General features: G+C 24.6%; 1 protein-coding gene across 5 annotated transcripts in view; it reads right to left on the reverse strand.

Annotated features, from left to right (window-relative positions):
* Positions 1-263: 263 nt before the first annotated feature.
* Positions 264-27,731, reverse strand: part of LOC129976473 (sodium/hydrogen exchanger 10-like) — a 48,244-nt gene continuing 20,776 nt past the window's right edge. For 3 of the 5 annotated variants that reach the window (XM_056090077.1, XM_056090078.1, XM_056090076.1), the window contains exons 9-24: positions 23,941-24,022; positions 22,277-22,455; positions 19,877-20,023; positions 19,704-19,801; positions 19,334-19,397; positions 18,874-19,167; positions 18,529-18,723; positions 18,093-18,278; positions 16,851-17,015; positions 14,437-14,562; positions 13,698-13,796; positions 13,136-13,333; positions 10,186-10,311; positions 7,041-7,238; positions 5,677-5,835; positions 264-379 (exon numbers count right to left, since the gene is read on the reverse strand). In XM_056090077.1, the coding sequence (XP_055946052.1) occupies positions 362-379; positions 5,677-5,835; positions 7,041-7,238; positions 10,186-10,311; positions 13,136-13,333; positions 13,698-13,796; positions 14,437-14,562; positions 16,851-17,015; positions 18,093-18,278; positions 18,529-18,723; positions 18,874-19,167; positions 19,334-19,397; positions 19,704-19,801; positions 19,877-20,023; positions 22,277-22,455; positions 23,941-24,022 (2,334 nt within the window). In that variant the 3' untranslated portion in view covers positions 264-361. The remainder of the gene's footprint in view (positions 380-5,676; positions 5,836-7,040; positions 7,239-10,185; positions 10,312-13,135; positions 13,334-13,697; positions 13,797-14,436; positions 14,563-16,850; positions 17,016-18,092; positions 18,279-18,528; positions 18,724-18,873; positions 19,168-19,333; positions 19,398-19,703; positions 19,802-19,876; positions 20,024-22,276; positions 22,456-23,940; positions 24,023-27,731) is intronic. The other 2 variants (XM_056090080.1, XM_056090079.1) reach the window with 2 other exon arrangements.

The raw sequence follows: 27,731 nt of genomic DNA on the forward strand, positions 1-27,731 counted from the left end.
TTTTCTGTTTCAGTGAAAACATAAGAGATTTTAATAAAAATTGAAAAAAAAACACCTTTATAATTTTCTATAAAACATACATAATAGTGAGAAGAGCTTATCTTTCTTCTATAATGTATATGACAATTTATCTAAGATAAACACACAAAAAGAAAAAAACCATAAAGAAAAATAATTCACATAACTAACTTTTCAAAACTTTATTTATTAAAATTATACAGATAAATGAAAACTCTTTGGAGTTTTCAATTAAAATGTGATCATCACACTGAAGAATTCATTAATTTACAGGAAATGCTTTCTCACAGTTTAGCTTTTCACATCCATTTCCTGTTCACATTTTATAAATAAAGATATTTCTTTATTTTTTTATAGATACCTAGAGAAACAAAATAAGAGATTGCTTAAGACTAATAGTGATACTCTCATTAATATAGGCTACTTAATATATCTCATCTACTTAAAGAATAATAGAATCATTTATAAATTTGAAAGTTAAGAATTCATTAAAATCATAAAAAATCTTCTGAAATGACGAACATTATTGACATGAAATTTGCAAATGCCATTCAAAGTTCATTTCTCAGGCAATTGTGCATTTTTAACCATTGAAACTCATTATTTCTAACACATTCTTATATAATTAATGAGCTTGCTTAATTTTCTCCTAATAACCTTTAAATAAATATTGAATGAAAAGGTTTTAAATACCATCTTAAACAAATATTATTTTTTAATGGTACAAACAAAAAAATAATCTTTAATGGTGCAATAAAAAAAAGTTTTCCTTTGATTTTAATGTTCTTTCACAAAATTCAGTTTTAAAACTATTTGTAACAATGTTTCTTATTGTTTTTAAATAATTTAAAACCAATTAAATTATTCTATTCGCTCTCTTACACATATATTTCAGTTATTACTAAATTTATGATAATTTTTTTTTCATACACTATAAGGACATTAATGCAATTAATGGTCCCATGTAAAACCCTATTTCAAGCATGGAAAAAATCCTGTACATCATTGACTCACACTATCGCAAACTCTATAAAGAGATTTCACGTCATTATAAGCAAATTTCAAATTTGTCTTGGTTCTTATTGATTGGACTTTGCACTTTGTAACTTCTGAGAATGAATTTCACCTTTGCATTTAGTAAAGTTACTTTTCTTTTTTTTCCTTTCTTTTAACATACTTAATATAAACAATTATTATTAATATGATAGCCAAGAATTTGCTTTTAAATTCCAAAACTGTTGCAAGTAATGATGTAATTTCCAACAGGTGCAACTTAAACCGTGTGGTTCAAACCAATAATATATTCCTTACTAAAGCTTTTGATGGATTTTCTCCATATTTTTTTAGATGCATCATACAATTAAAAACAAATTAATGACAAGTATTTGTTTATACACTTTCTCAGCTTAAATAATAAAATTTTGCATGAAAAAAAAAGTTTTCTTTTTTTACAATAATGTCAATTATGGAAAAAAAAAGTATATCGAATTAATATTCAAGTTGCTAGAAGGATTTCTAGAATTTATTATGGTTCCTTTTATGTAATAGCTTTTCATTTTACTTTTATCTTGTGCATTATATATTTTGTTGATCTCATACTGTAAATACATTTGAAAAGATTGCATCTTGTCATTTATTTAAAAACTGATGTTTAAAATTTTAATAAATATTTCTTTCCTGAATTTTATTAAATACTCTCTACTTATTTGTAAATTATTAAAAACTGTAATAATTACCATTATTGTTTATATTCAAATTGAAAAAAAAATACAATAAATATATTTTTTACAATTCTGAAATATTAGAGATATGAAAATTATAATTTCTATCATAATTATGCAATAAAAAAATCCAAAAACTATTTTTTTTCTATTAAAAAACTTTTATTTTCCTTGATTTAAAGTTACTGTTCTATTAAAATGTATTTGACTAACAAAAATATTATAATTTTTCTATTGATTACAGATGTTTCTAAATCACACTATATATTAAAAGTGGTGATATTTATCCTATTATCACAAAATATTCATAACATTGTCATGATACCTTCATAATATTATCCAGCATTCAGAATATCGCATATCATTGTCATGATACCTTCATAATATTATCCAGCATTCAGAATATCGCATATCATTGTCGAGATACCATAGAATATTTTGAGCTAATAGGGTTTGAATCATTCAGAAATTTAATTAGAAATTACTGCTGTTGCATAACATTGTTTCTTTAATTTTGTAACATATTTTGCAATTTTCATTTTTATGTTTGGGGATTTTAGTAATATTTTTTTCTTCATGCACCTATTACAAATAAAATAAACATAATAAAATAAAATAAAATAAATAAATAAATAAAAATAAAAAGGCTATCATAAATATTTTAATTGAAATAAAATATTATTAGCTTACAAATCCAAATAAGATGGCTTCACCATGACAATCAATTGCCAATATACAATTAGTGTACAAGTGCCAGAAAATTATAAATGAATTTTATATGTCTTTTTTACTTGCCAGCTTTGAAACCAAAATTTGATACAGAACTACAATTACAGTTATAAGATATCATACCAAATATCATTTATTTATGTCATTGGATTTTTTAGTTATCATGCTTACATGCATATGAAAGAACAGAAGGTTAACTCTTTCATAGATTTTCATAGATGTCATTCAAAATTGGAATTTGATCCACATTTTATATGTTAAAACTGTGAAACTATTTTCATTTACCTAAATTGTTCCATTTTTGAGTAAATGCATGCATTTAAAAATAAAAGCTGATAGATGGCTAACAGTTTGATGGATTCGATTCTATATTCGAAGCAGATCTTCACTTTAGATGTTAAATGTGTACCAAATTTTATTTATCTATAAATAAAATTCGGTACATATTTAATTTTATTTATCCATACATAATTTTTTTTTATAGCTGTAAATGCTAATATGCATTTGATAGCTGGATTTTCTCTGAATAGAATATATTCAAAATTTGATAGAAATCTACAAATTTGGTTCAAAGACCAAATTTCATACATCTAGCTAGAAGCATTTTTTTTTTCATGTTCACAGACAGACAGAGAGATACAATTGACACACATTTTTCGAACTCAGGCTTGAAATGAAGATTCATTAAAATTTTGATATAGAATTTTTTGACGATTATAATACTTTTTTTTTTTGTATACAAGAAAATTAATATTGCTTTCTTTGGTCATTAACTCCAAGGCAGAAAATTTTTATCTCCATTTTTATTTTGTATCACACACATACTTTTTAATATCGATGCACATCAATCTAATGGCTTTAGCTTAATTATTATCTGATGTTTTAATTTTCACAAATTTTTTAAATGATCCTATTTAGTATGTAAGATCAATCAGGATCATGTGAATCCTATTCCTAACAAAGGGCAGAAATAGGGAGAATTTCTGTCTAGAGTGTAAAAGAAGACACACTATTAGAAATTGCAATGCGGTATACCGAATACCGATATTTTGAGCCATTTGTACAATTTTATAATACCGGTATTCACAAGTTTAAATAAAGGTTTTTCGGTATTTACTAGAAATTTTTAAAATTGTCTCCACTATATGTTCAGGTATCGCGAACATAGCAATATAGTATACGTTTTTGTTTTTATGTCTCCCTAACGGGCGAAATTAATTAGCTAATTAATGGCTTACATATAAGTAAGCCATTAATTAGTAGCGAAACATGGATTATCCCTGAAAGAAAATATTGTATCCATAACGACTGAAGGAGCAACAATTATGAAAAAAGTTGGAAAGTTGATTGATGCAAATCAGCAGTTGTGCTATGCACATGGAATTCAATTAGGAGTAATAAATGTATTATACCAAAAATATAAAGAACAGAAGAATCCAAATACTGTGAATATAGAAACTTCGGATTCCAACTTTGAAAAGAGTAAGAGTGAGAGTGATATTGACAATGTAATTGTTGAAGAAGATATTGCTAATGAGGATGAAATATTAACCTATCAAGAATTGCTTCCTTTAATTTATGAAGTTCGAAAAATTGTTAAAATATTTAAACATTCCCCTATAAAAAGGATATATTACTAAAATATATACTAACTGAAAATAAAACAGAATATATGTTAATATTAGATTCTAAAACACGTTGGAACAGTTTGCTCCTAATGATGGAACGATTTTTGAAACTGAGAAATCCAATCCAAAAAGCAATAATCGACTTAAACCTGTAAATTAATTTTTCAGATAGTGAATTCGACTTAATATCCAGAATATCAGCTCTACTTCCAATAAAACTGACTATTGAGGCATTATGTTGGAGAGATTCTAATTTATTAACAGCTAATGCAACAATAAATTTCATGTTGCAGTCACTGAAAGAACAGCACACATCACTATCTGAAGAATTATATATTACATTGAAAAATCTCACATAAGAAAGGCATACCGAAATAGAAAATGTCTTATGGTATTTACATAATTCTAATGATTTTAAAAATGAAAATGAAAAGAAGAAAAGAAAAGAACTAATTCAAATCTGATTAAGTTACAGTAAAATTTCTCAAAATTTTTTCCCCACAAATTTATCCACATTCAGAATTTGATTCAATTATCGAAGATTATGATGTCACTACTGTCGATAGTGAAAAGGAATTGTCTCTTGAACAAAAATTAGAATTAGTGATAAATAAAAAAATTTCAACGAACCAAAATGCAATACAGAAATCAGCTATATCCAAAACCATCCGATGAGAAATAGATTTATTTGAAGATGAGGGATTTAGAGGTAAATACTTGGAAAAAGTACATCGCGCATTGCTAACAGTACCACCAACTAGCGTAGATGCCGAAAGAGCGTTTTCGACAGCTGGTAATTTTTGCACAAAATTACTTTTCAGGCTTAATGACAGTACAATTGATGCATTAGGTTTTTTTAGATCACATTTCAAAAATTTGTAATAATACCACAAACTGAATAGTGATATTTACACTTTTTTGTGATTTAAATAAATAAGACGTTTCTTTACTTTTTTGTGATTATATACTGTTATAATTTATAAGTTACAAATTATTTTTTGTGATATTTACACTCTCTAACAAAACTGGCAAATAAAAAAAAGAAACACCTGTGTTTTCTTTCTTTTTACCAAAATTTCTAATACCAGTATTAAAACCGGTATCCCAGTATTAAGATTTAAAAAATACCGAATACCGGTATTGAAATTTTGGTCCGGTATTGCAATCCCTACACACTATGCAGTGCTTTTTCATTAAAGCACACAAACACTAAAAAGAAAAGAGTGCCTTGGGTCAAGACCACAAAAATCATGAAGTAAAGGAATTTCCACTGCTGCACCAATGATGGGGAAGGGAAATAAGAAATTGTAAGGCTGCGAGACTTGTGTTAAAAGTATCGAGGGGGAGGAAAAGAAGAGAGAGGATAGCTGAAGGATCAAGTAACATGGAAAAGAGTGAAAGAAAATGATACATAAATATCTAAAAATATTTTTGTATCTAAAGCAAGCATTATGCATATCAGGTAAGAAAATATGTAACCTTGAGATAAAAGAAAAAAAAAAGGAAACAATTAAAAGAAATTTCAATAAAAATAATCACAAAAAATCTTATTTAAGAGAGTTCTGAATATAAAAATTTACCTGGAAACTTGGCAATGATTTAACTTCAGTTTTATGTAATTTACATAGTCCTGATGCATTAATTTCATCTAAATTAGTCCAATGTTTACACAAGTCAAAACTATACTTTGGATTAGGAAATAATATCATAACAATCAAAGGTCTCTTTTCAACATTGTCCTAAAAATCATTTAGGATAAAAATTTGTATTAATTTTAAAAAATGATATTTAAACACTACTAAAATAAGTAAGCATATGCTTCTTATTGGTGAAGTGACCATTGAACCTAAAGCTATAAATTTCAAAATAAGCATATTTTGAATAGAAATATGCAATTTTCATGAGTTTTTCGAAATTTAAATTTGATTTAATTAAAATTAAATGCAATTTTTAAAATTTTGCCAATAACATCCAAAAATATTAGCACATAAATAATTTTTACACCATTCATTAATTTAAAAGTTTACAAATTTCTTTAAAGCACAATTTTTCTCTTACCAAAATAAATTAAAAAAAAAAAATTAATATGATTTGCAATAATATGTTTTGATAGTTCTAATGAAAGTCAAAGTTACTTATTTCATTAAAACTTTTAATTGAATTTTTTCTCTATGTAGAAAAAAAATTATCACATCTCATATTTTACTTTACTTTTTAATAAAATATTTAACTTCATACTTACAAACAGTAAAAAGAAGAAATTTTTTTTCAGTAAAGAAACAGTAAAAAAACAGAAAAAGAATTTTTTTTTTCTCTATTTATGATTTTAAATTTATTTTTGGATTAGATTTCTCGTGAGATATGAATTATCTGCGATTTTTGATTTATAAAACAATAGATAATTTAACAGTGCATTTCGTCAGAAAATAGTATTTTCTCCCCTTTCTATCAGACTAAAATGTAGCTATAAGATTTTGTTCTTTTTCTAAAATGTTAAAGTCAGCTTAAATATGCAGTTACATAATGTATTTATTGTAATAATCATTACAATCATATAATAATTTAAAAGCATTATACATCTCAGATTTGTTTTTTTACAGATAGTTTGTTAGCTATTTGCTTTTTTTACAGAGGGCGGCTAGATATTTTACATATCATGAATGCCCCTCCATCCCAAGTATGTTATTATTATATTGCATCACTTTCAAAATAAATGGTTCATATTACAAATTTTAGAGTTGTTTATTATCTATGCTGTCATCATATATGTATATGCATTTACACTGATAACTGAAATTCGATGTAAGAATTACATTTGCATTTAATAAAAAGAACTGTTACAAAAGCTGCAGAATAAAAATGTTTGAAAAATTTTAAATACAATCTTTTTTATTTTAAATAAAAACATAATAAAAGAGAAGAAATATTGAAAAAAGAAACTTACAAGCAAAGTAAAATTTCGGCAAGTATTTGGAATATAAACAGGTCCAACAAATTTGAGACCTGTGGTTGAATCTTTTGCTCTACCTTGGATAAGAACCATATCATCAATTACATCTGGAACACTCCAATTACTTACACTCTGTATTGATGGCATTATACCTGTATGCAAGCGAATTTTGATTTCATCCTCACTGTAATCCTAAATAAATATAACAGCTGTTGCTTATAACATTTCTTATTTCATAATATTTAAAAACTAATTTTAGAATTTCTCAACTTTTCTAGTTTAAATCATTTAAATAATTATCCTGAAAGAAAACATTGCCAATTAAAAATATCGTATTGTAAACTCTACCTTTCCTTTTATACTTTTATTTAATTACTTCCTAAATGATTTTTGTCTCACCAAAAAATGATTTCGGTGGGACAAAAATGGTACAAACCAAAATTATCTTTAAATGCTACACATTTTTTTCAATTACATGCATTTGATAATAGCAATGTGTTTTATTGGAATTGAAATAGTTTTCATTGTTGCTATAAATATGGGTTATGCTCCTGGATTTTTTTAGACAGTTCAAAATTAAGGTACCAAAATTCTGCTAATTTTAAGTAAATTCCTTATATGAAGATTACCTATTGCAATGTTTTTATGACATAATTTCGTGAAAATTTTTGTATATCTTCACTGATTATGATTCCCTGTATCCAAAACCATCTTATGTTCAAAAGTTTTAGATTTTATATATATATATATATATATATATATATATATATATATATATATATATATATATATATATGCCATATCTTGTTAATGCAATAACTAGAGCAATTTCGATTCAATTTTAATCAGTCTATGTTGCAAAAGGAGTAAAAATCTTAGATGAATTCATAGATTGGCCATCCAGCTTAAAGGGACTAGAAATGGTGGTAGATTGAAATTTTATTTTCTGTCTCATAGAAAGAAACAACTTTTGTACAATAATGTTTTTGATAGCTGCAGTTGTTAAGAATTTAAGGGTTGAAAAGTAACTTTTAGCTCCAAACTTTGGCTGTTTTTTTTACATGACTTACAATGCCAAATTTAACAGCATGAAAAATAATATGCTTAAGATAATCTCAGAAGCTGCATATATTTTTGTTTTTTTTTTAATTGTATTTTATTATCTTGATTTTGGAAGTAAGAATGTGAATGTGGTTCTTTCTGTTTTTATTTCATCTTTTAAAAAAACAGACTGAACTATTTTCTAAAATTGTATTTTCTTTCTCATTATATACATAAAAGCGAAAATCTTCTTAATAATTTAAAATAGATAATAGGAATTTGGGAGGTGTTTATATCTCGGATAGTAGTTTCTTTAAATATGATTAAATATTATAGAAAATATTTTATATTTGTTATCTTAAAAAAATGCTTATAATAAAACTGATTTTTATATTAGTCAACCAATTTATTAAACAGACATCAGTTACCTTTCCAATATGTAAAATAGGTTGCTGTTCATATTTTGAATTATAGCTTGTAAAATTTATTAAATATGAAATAATTTTGAACTCTGAAACAATTTTTTTTTTCTATTTTATTATTATACATCAGTATCATGTTACCTTAATGTTCATTTTATTTTGTAATAAATGCTAAATTATATGATAACAATAAAATCATCATATATGGTTGTTTCTTGTGTACAGTCAATTACCTCGCCACCACCGAACATAGCAGTATCAACAGGAATCTATGTTTGTTTCTATAAGCAATTTTTTTTTTTGTTCTAATTGAGGATTAAAATGAATTTTGAAACATTAATTTAAATAATTAGTAATCTATCTTTGTCTTCTAGCTTTCTGTGATTTTTTTATTTATTTTTTCATATAATCTTTGTAATGCACACTTTTATTAAAATTTTGAACTCTTTTTTGAAGTAATTACAGATTTTGAAGTATTACTTTTTTTTCTGCCAAATAATTTAATTTAAAAAAAGCATTGTAATTCTTTTAACTGAAGTTTTACTTTTTTTATTGCACTATACTGATTGTTTTATGTGGTAATCAAAAATGCAAAAATGTTATAAATGATTTAACAATTATTTTATGAGCTCTTAGTTTGATTTAATAAGAAAGTAATTCCATGATTCGAAATTTAATCATTTGCAGTTTCAGATTAAATTTCAAATGAGATGGAAGAGAGGAACAGGAAAGTGCATAGAATATTGAACAAAATCTGAAGTTTAAAAATGCTTTGCGATGAAGGAATCATTGAAATAAAACTATTGCATTAAAATGCTAATTGAATTTTTTTCAATTTTTAATCAATAATATCAGTGTACTAGCTGATATTTATAAAATTTGAATATACAAATGCACTTAACACACACACAAACCCACAATGCAATTAATAATATTTTTAGAATCATATGTTTTCATTGTTTTTTGAGTAATATTTAAAAATTATGCCAATAAATTATATTAAAAGAATTCAAAAGTTCCATCACTGACTACTATATTTTTAGTAGGATGGATAAAAACTTAAACTTTAGCACCAAATTCAGCAGGGTTTTTAAACACAAAAGCAAGTGACTATTTCAAAACAAATCAGTGAGCAAGATAAGAAAAAAACTATGAAAATTCCATCTACAGTTGAATAATATTTTATACAGCAATTTGAAGCATTTTAAAAATAAGATTCTAGTACAATACTTAAACTAGAGTGAAAAATGATTATCATTAATTTGCAGATAGATTATAACTTTTATTAATTTTATTTTTGATGCAGCATTAAAAAAAAAAAACTACTATGAATCAAGAGATTTTAAAATTCTTTTTCACAATGCATTGTAAAACTGAAAGAGCAAATAGTATTAACCAGTATTAATTAATTTATTGGAGTTGCAGATTCATGTAAAGAATATGGCTTATTTATAAAAGGCTAAGTCATTTTTCATTTTAATATATATATAGCGGGGAAAATAATAGTGAAAAAAGGCTTTGTTTGGGATCAGAAGAAATTAGGGGAATAAATAGAATGAGAATACTATCATTACATTGCAATTAAAAATGAATTCTGATAATAGTTTATCACGAAATACTATGGAAAATAATTATGCGTAGAAAAATATTTCTAAAAAAGAATATTTGTATATCACCTTATAACGAGGTTGGTGCTTTAACATAATTGAAGCAATATTTATAGCTACCATCCTCCACATAGAATAGGTCAGTTGATATTCTTCTTCATGTCTTTGTAAAAACGTATAAGGGATTTGTACCAGCTAAAAGTAAATACAACAAATAAGTAAGAGAACAGTACAAAAAGATCATATTCTTTTAGACGTTATTAAATAGAAAAAAAAAAGTAACTTTTCATCTTTTTCTAAATTGTAAGTGAAAAAGAAGAAAGCATCTGTGTGAATAAATATAGCCCACCATAATACTAACAGTATCCTGATTTGTACAGTTTGAACTTATGTGCACAGATCTGAAGGATTTCTCTATCTAACTTTAAATATTTCCTACTTCAGAATACGACAAGAATGCAAAATTCAGAAATAAAAAGAAAATTTCTCTCATCTTCTTCAAATAATGAGGTGGAAAAAATGCCAGAAAATAATTCAAGTTGCTAAAAAATAGATGTTGTCAATCATCAAACATGGCAAGTAATTAATTATATTCAGAAATTTTCAGCATTAATGTCAATAAGCTTTTGCAATCGCATGACAAAAAGCTGACAGGCAAAGAACTTAATACATGAGCAAACTGCAACTATAGAGGGCACACATCTCAGAATCAGTTTCGCCAGAAAGGTAAATGAAAATTGTAATTTTGATAGAATGTCTCTCTATTGAAAATGGGTTATAAATTCTTAAGAAAAGATTTTAAAAAGCATATTCTTGTTACAAAGTAAAGAAATAGAAATATATTAACTTGCTAAGGAAATTTTTTACGCAAACAAATTGTGTAGTCAGATGGATTTGTGATATGCTAAGAAGTCAACAAAATTGAAATAATCCTGCTTAATGTAGCATTTTTATTTTGATATATACAATTTTAAAAACACTTTAAAAAATATATAAATTCAAGCATCTCCACTAAATTTATCAATTGAAATAGAAAAGTAAGCACCAATGTTAAAATGCATCAAATAATAAAAGAAAAAGAAAATAGAAAAGAGAGGAAGGAAATCATTTTGAAAACTACATTCTTTCTTGTAGACTTTTTTTAAAGCATTTTCCCAAATTTTTGCCTCTAATTAATTAAAATTCTCAAATATTTATACACAAAGTTAAACCTTATGTTGTGTAAATATATCATAAGCATTTTTCAGTCATAACTATTACTGTACTACAAACAATTAAGCATTACAAAATGAGATAAAATATATACCTATTGAATAATCAAATAAAAAAGTAGCAAAAAAAGTCCCTACAAAACAAACATATTAAAAAGTTTTTAAAAAAAAATATACACATGTGTATTTCGTAAATGGTTGACCTTTTTTTTTTTTGTTATAAATAATATAACAAACATAAGATGACTGAAACATTTATATTTTAATGCCTTCATAATAAACAGCTATGTTGGTATATCAAATTAACACAAAGAGTAAGAAAAATATATCTTGATACAACACAGAATTAAGGAAATTTGTAATATAAAATAAAGAAGTCTCCAGTTTATCAAAGCTGTAACTTTTATAATTTCAACTGATGCTTGAAATTATTCGTTTATATCATGACTGAAATGCATTTTATTTACGCATAATACGGTAGAATCTCTCAAATGACACTATCATGATATATTTTTGTGAAATCTCATTGTAAATATATTAAATCGTAACTAGTATGAAACTGAATTTATTTGAATGCATGCTTTGCAAGCTTTTCTTTTGCAAAATGTTTCTTCAGTATTCTGTCAAATCTTTTTGTTGTTAATTCAAATAATGTCAGGATTAGAGTTTGACATTAAGCATTATATGGTTGACCTCGGTACAATATATCATGATTAAAGTATAATTAATATATGCTGATATTTTCAGTTTTATCTCCAGAATGTGGGCAAATTGTATGCAAGGTGTTGTGATAAAAAAAAAAGAAAAAAAGAATCACCATTTTATTAAATTATTTTGAATTTGGTGATATTAATTAAAATTAATGGGATAAAGGAACATGATGACGATAATACTTTTTTTTGTTACATTATGTATTCAAACAGTCAACAATTACTAAACACTATTCTGATCTACAAAATTGTTATGAATCTAAAAATATAATAATATGAAATTAACTTGAAACTTTAGAAATTTCAATTTTAACTATAAAAGATTAATTAAAATTCCATTAGTTGCTAATCTTACTTTGAAACTGTTTAAAATAAGTAAAAATGGATTCATCTAATAATAACAATATTTTCTAAGAAATTGATAAGAAAATTCTAAAAATATAGGAAATAAATTATTTCTGATCAAAATCAAGGATTTCTTCTTCTATTTCTTATTAATTTATAACTCATGTTTTGAATATATTATGTTAGAATGCAAATTTGAACCACAATAAAAACTATGGCTTTTTTTTTCCTTTAAAAAATTGTAAATTATTACCAATAATGCTTTTAGATATGTATTTGGCTTCATATTATCTTCTGCTTTCTATAAATTCAAGTTCAAAGTATGTAATGCACAATCTATTTTAACTTTAGAATATAATTTTAATGTTAAAATTATTATAGAAAATGCCTAAATAAAACAGCTGCAGAAAATGAAGACTCAACAGTATCCTCTGTCTTAATACAATATACATTTACTTATATGACTTATTTACTTTAGCTAAATGTTTTATCCCTTCAGCTTTAGAGATATATCTATAAAAATTTAATCAGATGACTCCAACAATATTAATCCTAAGTACATACTTTCTCCCAAAATAAAATTAATTTTGTAATTGAAAAAGAGAGTTGTATTTAAATATTATTGTTTACTTGAAAATTAAATTTGATTCAAACCAGAAATAAAAGTAAAGAATTACTCAAATTTAAGCACTTGCAATGGGCATAAAGTAAATAGGATGCTTTATATTAGTTAATGAAGATTTATTGACTCACCTCACAGTCTTTTTCACAAATTGCTGTAGTAACAGATTTAGTCTTTTGTAAATACCCCAAAAGACCAAGAGTTTGAGATGTAATTAAAAATTCCCATACTTCATTAGGTACTTCTGACTCAAATATTAGGAAAGTGTCTGTGTTTGGTAGCTGATTATACATTTGATATGAAGATGATTCTGGATTTGACCATAAAACCTGCAAAAAATATTAAACATTTTAACAAAATTATAGTTCACATCTATAAATCCTCTTTTATTTTCATTTAAGTGATAAACTAATAGTATATTCATTTATAATAGCTAGTAATATATAATTGCTTTAATGTGATTTTATATTACAAGAATGTTTCAGAGAAATGCTAAAAATATACAATCTTAATCCTTCTTTCTAATGGGCATATACATCACAAGAGATCATATTTCATTACCTATTCAGTAAATAAATCCCACTTTTATATAAGTTATTGTAGAATGAAACATTGTTACATGGGATAAAATTTTAATCAAACAAAAATGAGTCAAAAAGGTTAAAAATAAGATAAGTAGTAAGTAACTTATACTTTTATGATTCCAGAAGCAATTATATGCACATAGATATGATTATTTCCAGCCTGTTGAATAACTTCTCCACTTTTATAACTGCAAATATTATGATTTTCCTAAAGAAAGAAAGAAAAAAAAATGTATTCCTGATATAACTTTTTAATATAAAGAAATTTAAGCACTGAAAAATTGAGTATTATTCAAGAGCAAATCAGATGATGAAAAAATATTTTTATCATCTAATTTACAAAAATCACTTATATGAAAACCTTTTTCAGTGGATTTAATATAAAAAAAATAATAATTAACAGTGTTCATATATTGTTAACTTATTTAGTTACCCAGCCTTGTTTTCACATATGAATTTTCAGTATACTTCTAATATGCATAAGTAAGCATAATTTAATTGATATGCTATAAATTTTATGTGGAGTTAAAAGATAATTTTTTCAGATGTTAAATCAGAGAATAGCATTTCACTTTCATGATGAATACTAATATCTAAAATAAGAACATGTTCCACCATTTGTTAATTCTAAAAAGGCCTATAGCACCAAAAACTAAAAAGGGGGTGGATTTTATTTGATATAATTTGAAAAATGACAAACATCACAGTTTTTTTTTTTTTTTTTTAACATCATATCAACTCATTAAAATATTTTTTTAATATTTAATTTTAGTTTTTAAAATGAAAAACCAATCCTTTGAACAGCTTAATACAAAATTACTTTCATATGCTAAAATAAAATGACTCACAACAATGATATCTGATGCACCAGCATATCTGACCCAATCAGATTCTTCAAGAATTTTGGATACATCATGTATAATTGGTCGTATTCTAGGAGCATAAACAATTTTCTTAGTCATTTCAAAAAGAATCTGAAAAGGGGAAAAAAGAAAGTTAAGAAAATCCTTTTAAAATAAATACAAATTAAAATACATTCAAAAACAACCATATCAATATTTTCAAAATCAAGTTAAATTTCATTTATCGAACACAAATATGAGAGTGAAAGGGGGATGGGGAAATCAAAACCAACAAATTCTAAATAGAAAGCTTATTCACAGAGTAGACTTATAAAATATAATCTGAAGTATTACAAACTTTTTGCATATGAATTAGTTTTAGTATAATATGGATAAGTAAAAGCTTCAAAAGCTTTTTCTTTCAAAACTTGTTCCTTCCTCAGCAGAGTTTTGGTATTAAAAATATATAATTATTTTAAAGCAAAAAAAAAAAAAAAAACTTTTTTAAGAGATTTAGCTACTAATCTACGGCATCTATAATGTTTAAAAATAATTTGGTTATCTTTAAACTATTTTTAAAACATAACAATAATGTAAAAAAAAATTCCATCTCTAAAAAAATGTATTTTATATCAATGAAAGGTATGCAATAATATTAGTAAATAAAACAATAAAAAGTAATGTTATAAATATTACTTTTTAAAATTTATTAAAACTAAGATAGAGAATTGAATAAAATTAAATTTAATATCACTGGAAAGGTGAAATTTTGTATTTTAAAAAAAGCATAAAAATGGTTTTTTTAGCAGTAATGCATAAAAATAGTTTTCTTGCTTAAAGTTGAAGGAAAATTTTTATTAATCAAAACTATGCACTAATGAAGAAATAATTATGTACCGATTTTGGAACTCTTAAGATCAATGATTTGTCCTGTAGAACATTTTAAACAATATTTTTCACTGCGCATGTTGCAATTTGAAGATTTGCACCATCATATAAACAATAATATGTTAAAAAAAAAAGGCTCAAAACTAATTTATTTTTAATTACCAATGTCTAATTAGAATATAATCAGATAAGAATTAAAAACAAATGGCGATTTACATTTTTTGCAAAAATCACAGGAAATGTAACTATTATTCAACTGAAATTAAAAAACAAAAAGCAACATTATTTAAAATGCAGAGCTTCAAATATGGAAGGTACTTATAAAATACTTATTTTCATCATATGAATTTTAAAAGACTATTAAGAATGTATGATTAAATAGGTACAACTATATTATTGTAGGAAATAGAATATACAAAAGAATTTAAATAGCATATATATCTATTATATTTATATAAAAATACTTCATTCAGAATAATTACATAATGTTTTCATATATTTTCCATTTTATTTTTGATGTTCTAATATTACTTGTTGTAATATGGCATACATACATGATTCCATAGTTTAATTTTAACTTGAAGTCAGGAGACAAGAATAATTAAGAAAATTATTTTGATTAAAAAATTAAAGATATCCTTTCATTTGTCTAATACTTATTAAAAATTCACTTGTCTATCTTATTTTCTATCAAATGAAAACATTTTTGACAGCAAAGGAAATTTTAATAATGATGGAAAATCACGACATTTTTTTAAAAACGCAAAGGACTCATAAATGAAATAGATTTATGAAGTAAAAATGTTGTATGTGGTGATATTTCGATTACCACAATCAATCAATTCCGACAATTTATTTTTTGTTTGGTTCATAGGTATATGTGTAGATGTAAAAATTGTAAGAATATATTTTAAATACAAATAATGTATATATAATAAAACAATCTAGAACAAAATATGATTGTACAACAAAGGATTTAATGGTAATTTTAAATACAGTGATTTTTCATCCTCTATTTAACCTTAAAATACAAGGCAACAATTCAGGGACATTCAGAGACTGATTTGATTGCAACATTCAGGGACTAAAACTAACTGAGTCTTAAATTTTTTATTATTTTATACTATTTGACAGCCATTTTGAGGATAAAAAGGGGTAATAAATGAAATTCAACATTTCATAAGCTGGTCAGTTTTGGTTTCAGAAGAGTGAGACTTTCTTTGATTAAATTTGCATAATTTATTAAGTAGTGCAGTATATCAAGATTATTTTAGTAAATACAACTAATAGGACTGCGATACAGTACAAAACATTAGATTCTGCAATTTTTTCAGCTGTATATTAATTGAACCACAAACAAAAAAGATAATTCTTTATTTCATTTAAAAGATTTTTTTTTCCAAATAGAAAGAATATACTTATCTTTAATACATGTATATGCAAGCAAATACTTCAGATACCAAATTAAAATATAGCAAAAGTTCTTAGAAAAGCAAACTGCTATTGTCATTATAAAAGAAAAATACTGAAACCTGTTTTAAGACTTTCATGTCTTCTCTTAAAATTAATGATTTTTCAGTAAAGCGATCCAGAACTATTCTGAGCCTATTTAAAATTCGTCTAGCAGCACGATTTGATTGCAAAGCATGGGCAACACCTGGGAACTCTTGTTCAAAATTAATCAAACTATCAAGCATCTGTAAAACATAAAAGATTTAAATACGGTTCTATATAAAAGTGGCAAGGAATACTAATTACTATATTAAATTCAAACTTTAATTGAAAAAAATTTAAACAATTTTCTATTTTTTTTTAATGATTAAAGCATAAAATTGATAAAGGCCAAAAACAAATCATTTAAAATAATAAAAATGACAATAAATATTTAAAAAAGATGTTTCTGGATACTTGGGACAAGAATAGAATTTTCCATCACTTTGCACAAATAATTTTAATTGGATAAAAAGAAGAAAAATTCATCCATACTCATTCAGCATTCAAACTGTTTCAAAGGATTAAAAAAAATTAGTTACGGAATTTCTGCTATTTTAGAAGAGTATTAGGCTTCTTTCTAAAATTTCATACATAAAAACAAATAAGCAGAAACATAAAGGGGGGGGGGAAACAGAAATAATGAAATATTTTTTGTCATATCCTTAATGGCTAACAATTAATGCTAAAGTAAAGTCATTACAATCCCTCCCAAAAGTAGCTTAGCAATTCATTAATATACATATATAAAGGTAGTAGTAAATATATATAAATGCTACTACTAATTGAATTTTTTAAATATTCCTAAAAACTTAGTAATACATTTTTTAAAAATGCCTATCTAACAAATGTTTCAAGTATCTTGAAAAAATCATTTAGACTTGTTGCTCTTACAGTTTAGATGAGAAGCTCAAACTGCATTCTCCATTTCATTGTATGCAAAAGAAAGCATTATTACTATAGTAAGAATAATGTAAAAAATTTGAAATGCAGTTAAAATATTTAAAATAAAAAATATTAAATTAAAAATAAAATTTTAAAACATAATGGAAGTTTTTAAATTATAACTCAGTATTGAAAATTACTCATGGTAGAAGATGCCAAAAAATAAATAAAAGTTTTCATAGCATTTATGTTTAGTTATAGTATTTCAGTTAAAAAAGAATTAAAAAAATTTAAAGTAATAAATTTATGATAGAAAAAAAAAATTATACCCAATAATGTTTTAATTGATCAGAGAAGTTAATCACAAAAGCTTTTATGCACTAACAACTTTTACTTACCTCTTCAACATTCTCTTTACAAACAGATAAAGGTACTTTAGCACTTGGGCCAAAATCAACAACAGCATCAATTTTTTTCAAAACGGCTTCATTAGCAAATAGAAAACCACGGCTGACATCATAGGCATAATACAACTCAGATGAATAATAATTTCTAATAGATGACAATAGATTATAAAGCAAAATCTGTAATTATAATTTTTCGTAATGAATTTTAAATCATCACATCAGATTTTTGATAGATACATGATACAAAAAGAAACTATATAGCAAATAAATCTTACACAAAATTATGAATATTATTTAAACATATTAACATAAACAATTATTCAACAAATTAATGATAATTTTTTGTAAAAATAAATATCACAGCTTCTACACTAGTATTCATAAAAAAAAAAAAAAAAACTAATCAATTTAAATATATAAAATGTACCCTTAATATACGGAGAGCTCTCAACAGTCTTAAAGCGATCAGAATTCTAAAATGTGAAATCCATTGATGATGGGAATAATAATAAGACATCAAAACAAAATCAGCAGTTCCTTCGAGAACAGCAAACAATGATAACACTAAATCAAATATATTCCAGGGATTCTTTACATAGCGATGGAATCTTAAAGCAAATATCTATAAAGTAAAAAAGTGGAGAGTTATCATAATTTTTGTTAAAAAAATTTAAGTAGCACAACAAGATACAAATACATTTAAATCTTCTAATCAAACAATTCAAATGTTAACTGTCTAAGTGAAATTGAATATTAATATAATTATACCTACCTTAATAGATATTTCCAAAACATAGAACAAGGAAAATGTTGCACATAAGGCAGACATTATCTTTAAAAGTCCCTTTTTATTCATGAAAACAATATAGTAAATATCTAAAATAATCTGAATAATGTTTAAACAAATAACAGTCATAATCATAGGTTCAAACCACCACTTAAAATAAAACCATGAACAATATTTTCGTAATCCCTTAAGGTGTCTCACACGCAGCTGTTGTATTTCTTTATCAAAAGTAGACTCATGGAGCTCAATTTTCTCTATTAATTTGGAAAGACTCTTTTCCTATTAAAAAAAAAAAAATCACAGTAAGCAATATTGTGATACAGAATGATGACATTATTAAAAATACATAGCAGATTAATAAAAATTTCTATGCCTAAATTCATGTGTTAAAAATGGCAGAAAACTTCTATCATTCTATGATATAAAATATTATAAATTCACATACCAACCAACGATTTATGAGTATTATCCTTTTGAATCTTGAGGACAATTCATGACTTCTTACATATCTAAATACAAAATATTACATAGCATATGATTATTTTCTAGCATATGATTTTAAAATGATATAGAGAATTAAAAGGTTAAAAACTACTTTTCAAATAAAAAAATATAATAAAATTAAACTTTGTTAAATTTAGTTTGGTCTGTTAAAGTAAAACTATTCTTTTGAAAATACAAAGTAAGAAACAAATATTAAAAATGCAAATTTTCAAACAATTTATTTTAAAATTTTGTTTTTCACCAAACAATTAAAATATTATTAAGGCAGTGCCAAAAGAAAAGCATACTATCAATTTAAAAATCAAACTTACTTCCCAGAAATATCAGATGCATTATCCACAACCATAGATAAAAATTTCAAAGCTCTCCTTTGAATTAATCCATTACGAAACTGTTTCCAAAAGAAACCCTAATAAAGATATTAAGTTCACTTCCACAGAATAATTATATGCTAAAAAAGTACTTTAATATTTTCATGAATTACCTTCATTGCTCTCAAAACTTTCTTTCGAGCAGCTTCATTTAGCTCCTCCATTTCATTCTCTGATGGAGCATAAGGTAGAAGGGATGACATGCATTCATCGCAAGAACCATAAGGAATGAAAAGGCTAGACATTGTAGGATCATCCCCCTTAAAATTAATAAATTTTATTAAAAATGAAATAGATATGGTACCTGAGTGAAAAAAAATACAGAAACGAAAATTTTGCATTAAACAATATAAAATATCTGAGTCTGATTAATATCTATACCAATAAAAAAGTTAATAATACCATTCTTTAATTTTTCAAGACAACTTACTCTTCAGATAACAAAGGAAGTTGAATTAATACATTGCATACTGCAGTTAAGTAAATAATAATTTCCAAGGAATCCCAATGAGTTTTTTGTAATTCATATTCATTTGGCATCAATAATAATAATAATAATAATAAATCTATGCAACAATAGTTTACACTTGGCAATTGGATCCAGTGGCTTTACTATTTTGTAAATCACCTACTAAATTAACATTAAATGGCATTTGTATGCAATTTTAATATGAAGATGTCCAATGCATCAAGATGTGCCTTTCTCATTATATAATGAAGAGAAAGTAAGAAAAGTTATGAATGCAATCTTAATGATATTTTTTAAAATGCAATAAAATATGTGTAATGTCATATTACACTTATATAAAAAATCCTGAAAAAAATCATACAAGTCAACCACACATGCATGTACACATTAATCTGCCAAACAAAAGATGACAGAAGAGACCAAGTGGATCATAAAACACTACCCTATCATTAATTATATGTAAGTTATGGCAGATACATAAATATGCTACCAATGTGGAAAAAACAATTTAAAGTTACTTATTGACCTACACTTGAAATACACACATATTTTGACATCATTTTCATCAAGATACACGGTTTTTAAATACCTAGCAACAAGCATTAAAATGTTAGCAAAATTCGAAATTGAATTTTTGTCAATGTTTTCAGTACTGAATACTGCAAATATTGTCCTAGCTACAATATGTCAAATTCATTAAAAACATACCCATTCCATCGGTTTTTAAATGTATATGCAATAAATCACATTAGCACTTTAGTTCAGCAGTAAACTAGTCTTTCGTTTGCTATACAACACTAAAACTACCAATCTTCAAAATAGATATTTAACAAAATGACTGCAATGGAAAGAAAAGTGGATAAATGGCATGTATGCAAAACTGTCAGTATGAACTCTTTTTGATATGAAGATTTCTTTTGGTTTGACTATCCTGAATATAACTTTAAAAAAAAATGCAAACTTTTTATCTAAAATTAAAAGAATCTTTAAAATTTCCTAATTTGAAAGTAATTAAAACAGAAAATTTAAGGTGGACAGGAAATTAAAATCAAGAGTGGGTCTTTCAAGTCTCTCCTGAGATTTATTTTACAGCAAATACTGATTTCAGTGATATATTGCAAACAAAAGACTAACTTTATCCTGAATCAGACCACAGGTTGTAGACTTTTTTAAAGTTACTGAAATGGGCAAGTTTTTAGTAAATTTGACAGACTTTACTAGAACAATATATGCAGTATTCAATACAATAAATTTTGGTGACAGTTCAATTTTGCATTTTGCCAAGGTTTTAGTGTTTTTAGTTTGAGTTTAAATTCAAGAATTCTGATGAAAATGTGTCAATTTACAAGAATTTTTCTGCTTTTTCAAAGTGTATTTATTTTATGTATTTATCTGCCAGAAACTTTTTAAATTAAGATTTTCCCCTGAGTGGTAGCATATTAACTTTATCAATTATGGCTTGAAATCAGAAAGAGATAGGAAAAAGTTATAGAGTTTTAGGATCCATATCAGTTATTCTATCATTCTTTTTCTTATTTAGCAAATTAGGACGAACTATCCTGTATATAAATTTGTACAAAGGATGAAATATCCCCAGCATGATGCATTTTGAAGAAAAAGATTGATTTTAGTTCATTATTTTATAACCACAAAATAGATTTCATGAAGATTACCATAATCTTGTTTAATTATAGGAATTAAAATCATATTACTAATAAAAACAATTTTAAATTTTTTTTAAATGACTTTTAAAATTTTATTAACAATTATTTTTGTTTCTTTTACTTTAATCACTGTCAATAAAAGATATTAATCCACAGAAACTGTATATGTTCAAGTATTAAAAATAACTTTAATTAAAAAAGCAACAATGGGAAAAAACAATAGAATAACTGAAGCACAAATATCCTTATAATGATAAAATGATAATTATAAACACAGAAAAAAATTGTTGAAATAAATAAAAAAGAAATCCTATTTTAATAAAACTTAGATTTAAAATCAGCTTTATACAAAATTAGTAGTTTTGTAGCAATGCACTCACATATATACCTCCTTTATAAGGATCATGAATTTTTGTGTTGTGTAATAGCCAAATCCAATCCGCCTTTTGATATTTACTATCTTTTTTGCATATCCTAATTGATTTTTCTCTAACTTCACTGACGCAGGCTATTGCATTTCCCATAGATAAACGATGCACAAGAGTCACATCTTTAAATCCTAAAAATGTACAAAGTGTTTTTTAACTATCATTAAAAAAAATAAAAAAAATACACATCATATAACAGTAATTAAAACAAACAAACAAAACAATTCTTTTGTAAGTACCTCAAGAAAGTTTTATTCATTTTTCAAAGATTAAAGAATATACAGAAGCATCTTGAATTGGCAATAATGTAATTATGAAGCACCAAATTGCTTAAGTAAATAGAGGCAAAATTTTGTTAACTAAGCACAGTACTAGTTTATTAAGATAATATTCTTATTAATGAAAAAAATATAAAAAAAGCAATCATGATATTGTTAACATATAGCGTTATAACTTATAGTATCTGCATTAACTTTATAGCATTTGCAATGCAAAAATTAAAGTTAATAGGTAATACTGAACTAAATGTCAGCAAACTTTTTTAAAAGTATGTTAAAAATACTAAGATTAAGGTAATTATAAAATAAAATTAAATGACAAAAATTCTTTAAAGAAAAATCATTAAAAAATCAGTAAAAGTCATTTAACAGATTAAATGGTAGAAAATATTTTTTTTAAAAAAATGTAATAATAACAAGAATAATAATAATAAAGATCCCTTTGTAATTTGGCAAATTCTCTCAAAAATCAATCTTTTCAGTTCAAAATGCCAATAATTTTTAAAATCTGGTTGATGATAACTGAAAATTAGTGAGGGATGACTTCTTAGAAAAAAGGGAAAAGAAACAATCAGTATAACTATGTTAGAAAAATGCATCTAATAAATAATGCTGTGTTCTAATAACTTATAGTAAAATTTCAATTAAATCTTCACATCAGGTAAATCAAATATTTCTCAAAATATCATGTTTGATTAAACAATTATTATAACATAGGTTTGGGTTAGAAATGATTTCAGTATACACTTCAGGAAAATATCAAACTATAAAAATATAAATCTTTGATGCTTCATTAAACAGGATATAACAAATTGTCATATAAGTATAATGATTCCTTACAATATCCAGAATAATGTTTTAAACTAATAATAAAAAAAAAAATACATGAACTGAAAAGTACTTCAGTATTTAAAATGATCCTAGCTATGAAGAAATATTCTTCTATTCCTACAATAAGAAAATATATTTCTGACATGAATCAAAATGATGAAGTGAGACAATGATTTTGGAAAATCTCAAAGCTATTAAATTCTTCAATTATACGATAATAATTCTTAAAGCTTGTCCAATTATAATGTATTTTCAACTAAAGAAAATTACTTTTTGAACTGTTTTGAAATTTCTTCATAAATAATAAATAGAGAGGAAAAAATTTGCACTGAAATTTTTACATTTTACAATTTTTAAATGACAAATTGCTGTTTGTCGAAAAAATATTCACAAGGTATTAAAAAGTAATAATATAACTGAAATTATTTATCTATAGCTTATCATAGTTTTTTAATAAAATCTTTTTGACAGTAATTACAAATAAGTGAGGTATAATTACATACATACTTATTAATTTCATGATAGATTTTACAGTATTTGCATTTATTATCAAAGTAAGAATAATAATTCCTGAAACTTGAACCAAAACCTAAAAAATAAACAGAATAAATAGCAGGTAAAAATAAAAAAGAAACTCTCCATCTGAAACTTAATTAAAAAAAATTAACAATATGAAGAAAAGAAGAAAAAGTTTAATTAACCTTCATTCACATCTTAATTTTTTCTTATTTTTAATATAACTTTAATAATTAATATTCGTAACAGGAATATCAAAGTACTCTGAAAAAATAAGCAATAAAAATTACTTAATTTATTTTCTTAAATCCTACAGTTACTTTTAATCTCAACTTCATATATAATTTAAACTTCTCTTAAGGCAGATTAACCAATATTGCATATCTTTTAATCCTTTTTAATAATTTGTTTCAAAATATACTTTGCTGTACTATTATGATGTTGTATTTTGATGATGCAGGTTCCTTGGATTAAAATAATTTAGTTTATAGTAAAAAGTTGCAAATTCAAATACGTGAAGAAGTACTAAAATACTGAATGAAACTTCGATCATTACTGAACACAAATTATAACTATTTAACAGAACAAATCATAGAACCCAACAGGCTGTGCCACATTCGATAGCTTGGTCAACTCTGGAATAGAACTCCAAATCAGCTATTTTTCTTTTATAATTTTGTAAGGAGAGGGATAAATCTTTCTCCATATTTCATGCATCTTGAGAGCCAAGTTTTACCAAGCCTCGAGATCTTAAATTTCCCAATCAAACATTTGGTGTTAAATTTGGTTTCTAAGTCAGTGACCAAGTCAGATATTAATCAGCTATAAGATGTGACAAAGTCAGAACAACAATATTATTACATAAATAATTTACATTTAATTAAAAAATAGAATATATCAAAATTCTTCCGGTGGTTTAATATACTTTTTATTTAAAAATTTTGTTTTTTATTTGATTGAAAATAACTTCCATAGATTGCACAATTTCTGATTACACCACTATTTTCTGGAAGGATGAAATTTCCTTTTGCTGAATGGCAACATTTACCTGTTTATCACAATTTCAGTATATAAGATTAGAGAAGAGAGTGCTTGATCTAGACAGTCAAACATATTATAAATTTCTCTTAAAAATCAATATTAAAGACGAGCATTTTGGAAATAATATGATACTTTTCTAGAAATCTCTAAAAGTGCAGTTCCTGAGAGATTCCAAGAATTAAATTAGACATTCCTGGATATTCTTCATTTAACACTCAAAATGCAAAATAAAATTTAATTTATAATGAAGTGCAGCTTTTATTAATTCATGCAACTAAATCCAACAACTTTGCAGATGCATCATATTTTTAGTATTTAATAATTTCTATGGTAAGTCTATACTAATCTCTACTAATAATAAAGCAGAATGTGTGTGTTGGTGCTTCATAGGACAGATCAACAGTTCAAAGCAATCAAATTTTGTACATTTGCACTTGGAAAAAGAATGTATTTCATGGAGGTATTTATTAAAAGAATCAATTAACTAAAAATTGAGCAAAATTATGATGCATTCTTCCTTAACTTAAAATTTTATAGTACAAAAATAAGTTTCATACCATCTTAAAATTAAAAAACATATTTTCAGTAATTGCTATGCAGATAATTTTGTTTACCTTCAATTAATTTTTAAAAATATTTGTAAGATTATTTTACATATTTTAATATATTTCACTGTTGTAAAGTAACTCAAATTATTTTTATTGTTCAGATATATATTTCATTCTGGACTTTTCCCTACTGTTGATAATGAAGATAGTGCTTTTCCTATGATATGCAGATTTCTGTTTCATATATTCTCTTAATAAACTTTTTGAAATGATGCTATATTTACAAATAAGGTATGATTTTATAAACTAATTACCACACAATAAAATTAAAAATGTCGTTCACTGTACAAATATGCTCTCAATCGCTGTACGAAATGTTTTCCAAGCAGTTTGTTTTCTCGATTTATATTTATCCACATTCAATTTTTTTCAAAGGAATATTGAACTTCGAATACATATCTGAATTTTCTCGATTTTAAAATAGCTCAAATACATGTAACATTTATAGTTTTGTGTAAACAGTTGATAAATTATGAATTTCTAATGTTAAATGAGATATCTTGTTTTTACAATATATATATTTCAAGATAATAAGAGATTCTTATTTTATAATAAAATTCTTAGTAAGCAAATCTTAAGTCTTTAAAATATGAAAGTATATTTTATATCTTTAATTAGTTTATTAATTCACAAGTTAAAACTTTCTGAAAAGAAGTTTATAAAGATTTTGATGACATTCAAAGAAACAAGGCATAAAACACCATAACTCCAAATTTTATTAATTTCTATCAAAGAGTTTTTAAGACTCTGGCAATGATCAAAACAGCAATTTTTTTTTTTTTTTTTTTTTGAGAAAAACATCTTATTTTTGCAAAAAAAAAAAAAAAAAAAAAAAAAAAAAATCTTTACATAAGCAAAATAACATTAAAATGGAACAGAAACATAGCATATCTCTTAAAGTTACTTCAAATTAAGATATTTATATTCTTTTTTAAATTAATGCTGAAAAAAAGGGATAAAATCGATATATTACATGTACAATAAGATTATGTTTTTAGCAAAATATCATTTGGGACAATTGGGAACCAATTACAGTTAACAAAATTGTCTATGAGAATTTTAAGTAATGAAAAAAAGCACAGAAGTAAAATTTAATATTAAATGAAAAATTTATTTAGTATTAAATATATGAATAAATAAAATATTATTGAATAAAATACCAAAGCAAGCACATTTTTGCATGCATATAATGCAACGTCATTAGACATTCACAAAAAGGCATTTTTTTTTTTAATGACGCAATAGCACATAAAGGTTTTGAAAATTATTTTCTTTATTAAATGTACTTTCTAGTAAAAAGATATTAAATAGAGAAAACTCTTAAAAAAGATTTAAAACATCATTTGGTGAAAGCCTAATAATTATATCAACAGCATATATATATATATATATATATATATATATATATATATATATATATATATATATATATTTAAATTAAAAAGGAGTGTTTTAGAAAATAAGCATCTGACTTTTATTTTTTAGCTGCTCCAAAAACGTCAAAGCCAATTTTATTAATATAAATTGTTAAACTTATCCAAAACTTTTGATTATTTTAAATAATATGCTTCAAAAATACTATTAATTAAATAATGCAGTTAATTACACAAATAAAAGCATGGATTTCAAATTCTTATTTAATTTTGTTTCATTGTTAATAACATTATGCATAAAAAAATTAATTTTTCTTGAAGCATTGTTATTACATTTCCAATTATTTTGAACCAATTAATTTAAAATTTTATATCTGGAGATTCCTTATTATGCAGAAGCTGTTAAAAAAATGAAATATTAGGGATTCAATTACAAAACATAAAGATTACTCAAAAATAGATACATATATGACCTCTTATGAGAGTGCAATTTACAAATTTTTAAAAAAGATATTTTTATCTTGAAATTAACTTTTAGAAATTACAAGCAATAATAACCTAGATACTTTTTTGATGGCTTTACATACCTATGCTAGCTGAAAACTTGTGAGAATCTATGTCATGTGTACTATTGTATTGTATACAAATGTGAATTTTATTCTGCCAATTCCTTTTCAAATCTATATGTATGCCCCAATTTGGGGCATTTGTTTATTTTTACTGCCTCCAAGACAAATTGCCAAAAAATGCAAATCTTCGC

Source organism: Argiope bruennichi, chromosome 7, assembly GCF_947563725.1.
Source record: "Argiope bruennichi chromosome 7, qqArgBrue1.1, whole genome shotgun sequence".
Taxonomy (NCBI): Eukaryota; Metazoa; Arthropoda; class Arachnida; order Araneae; family Araneidae; genus Argiope; species Argiope bruennichi.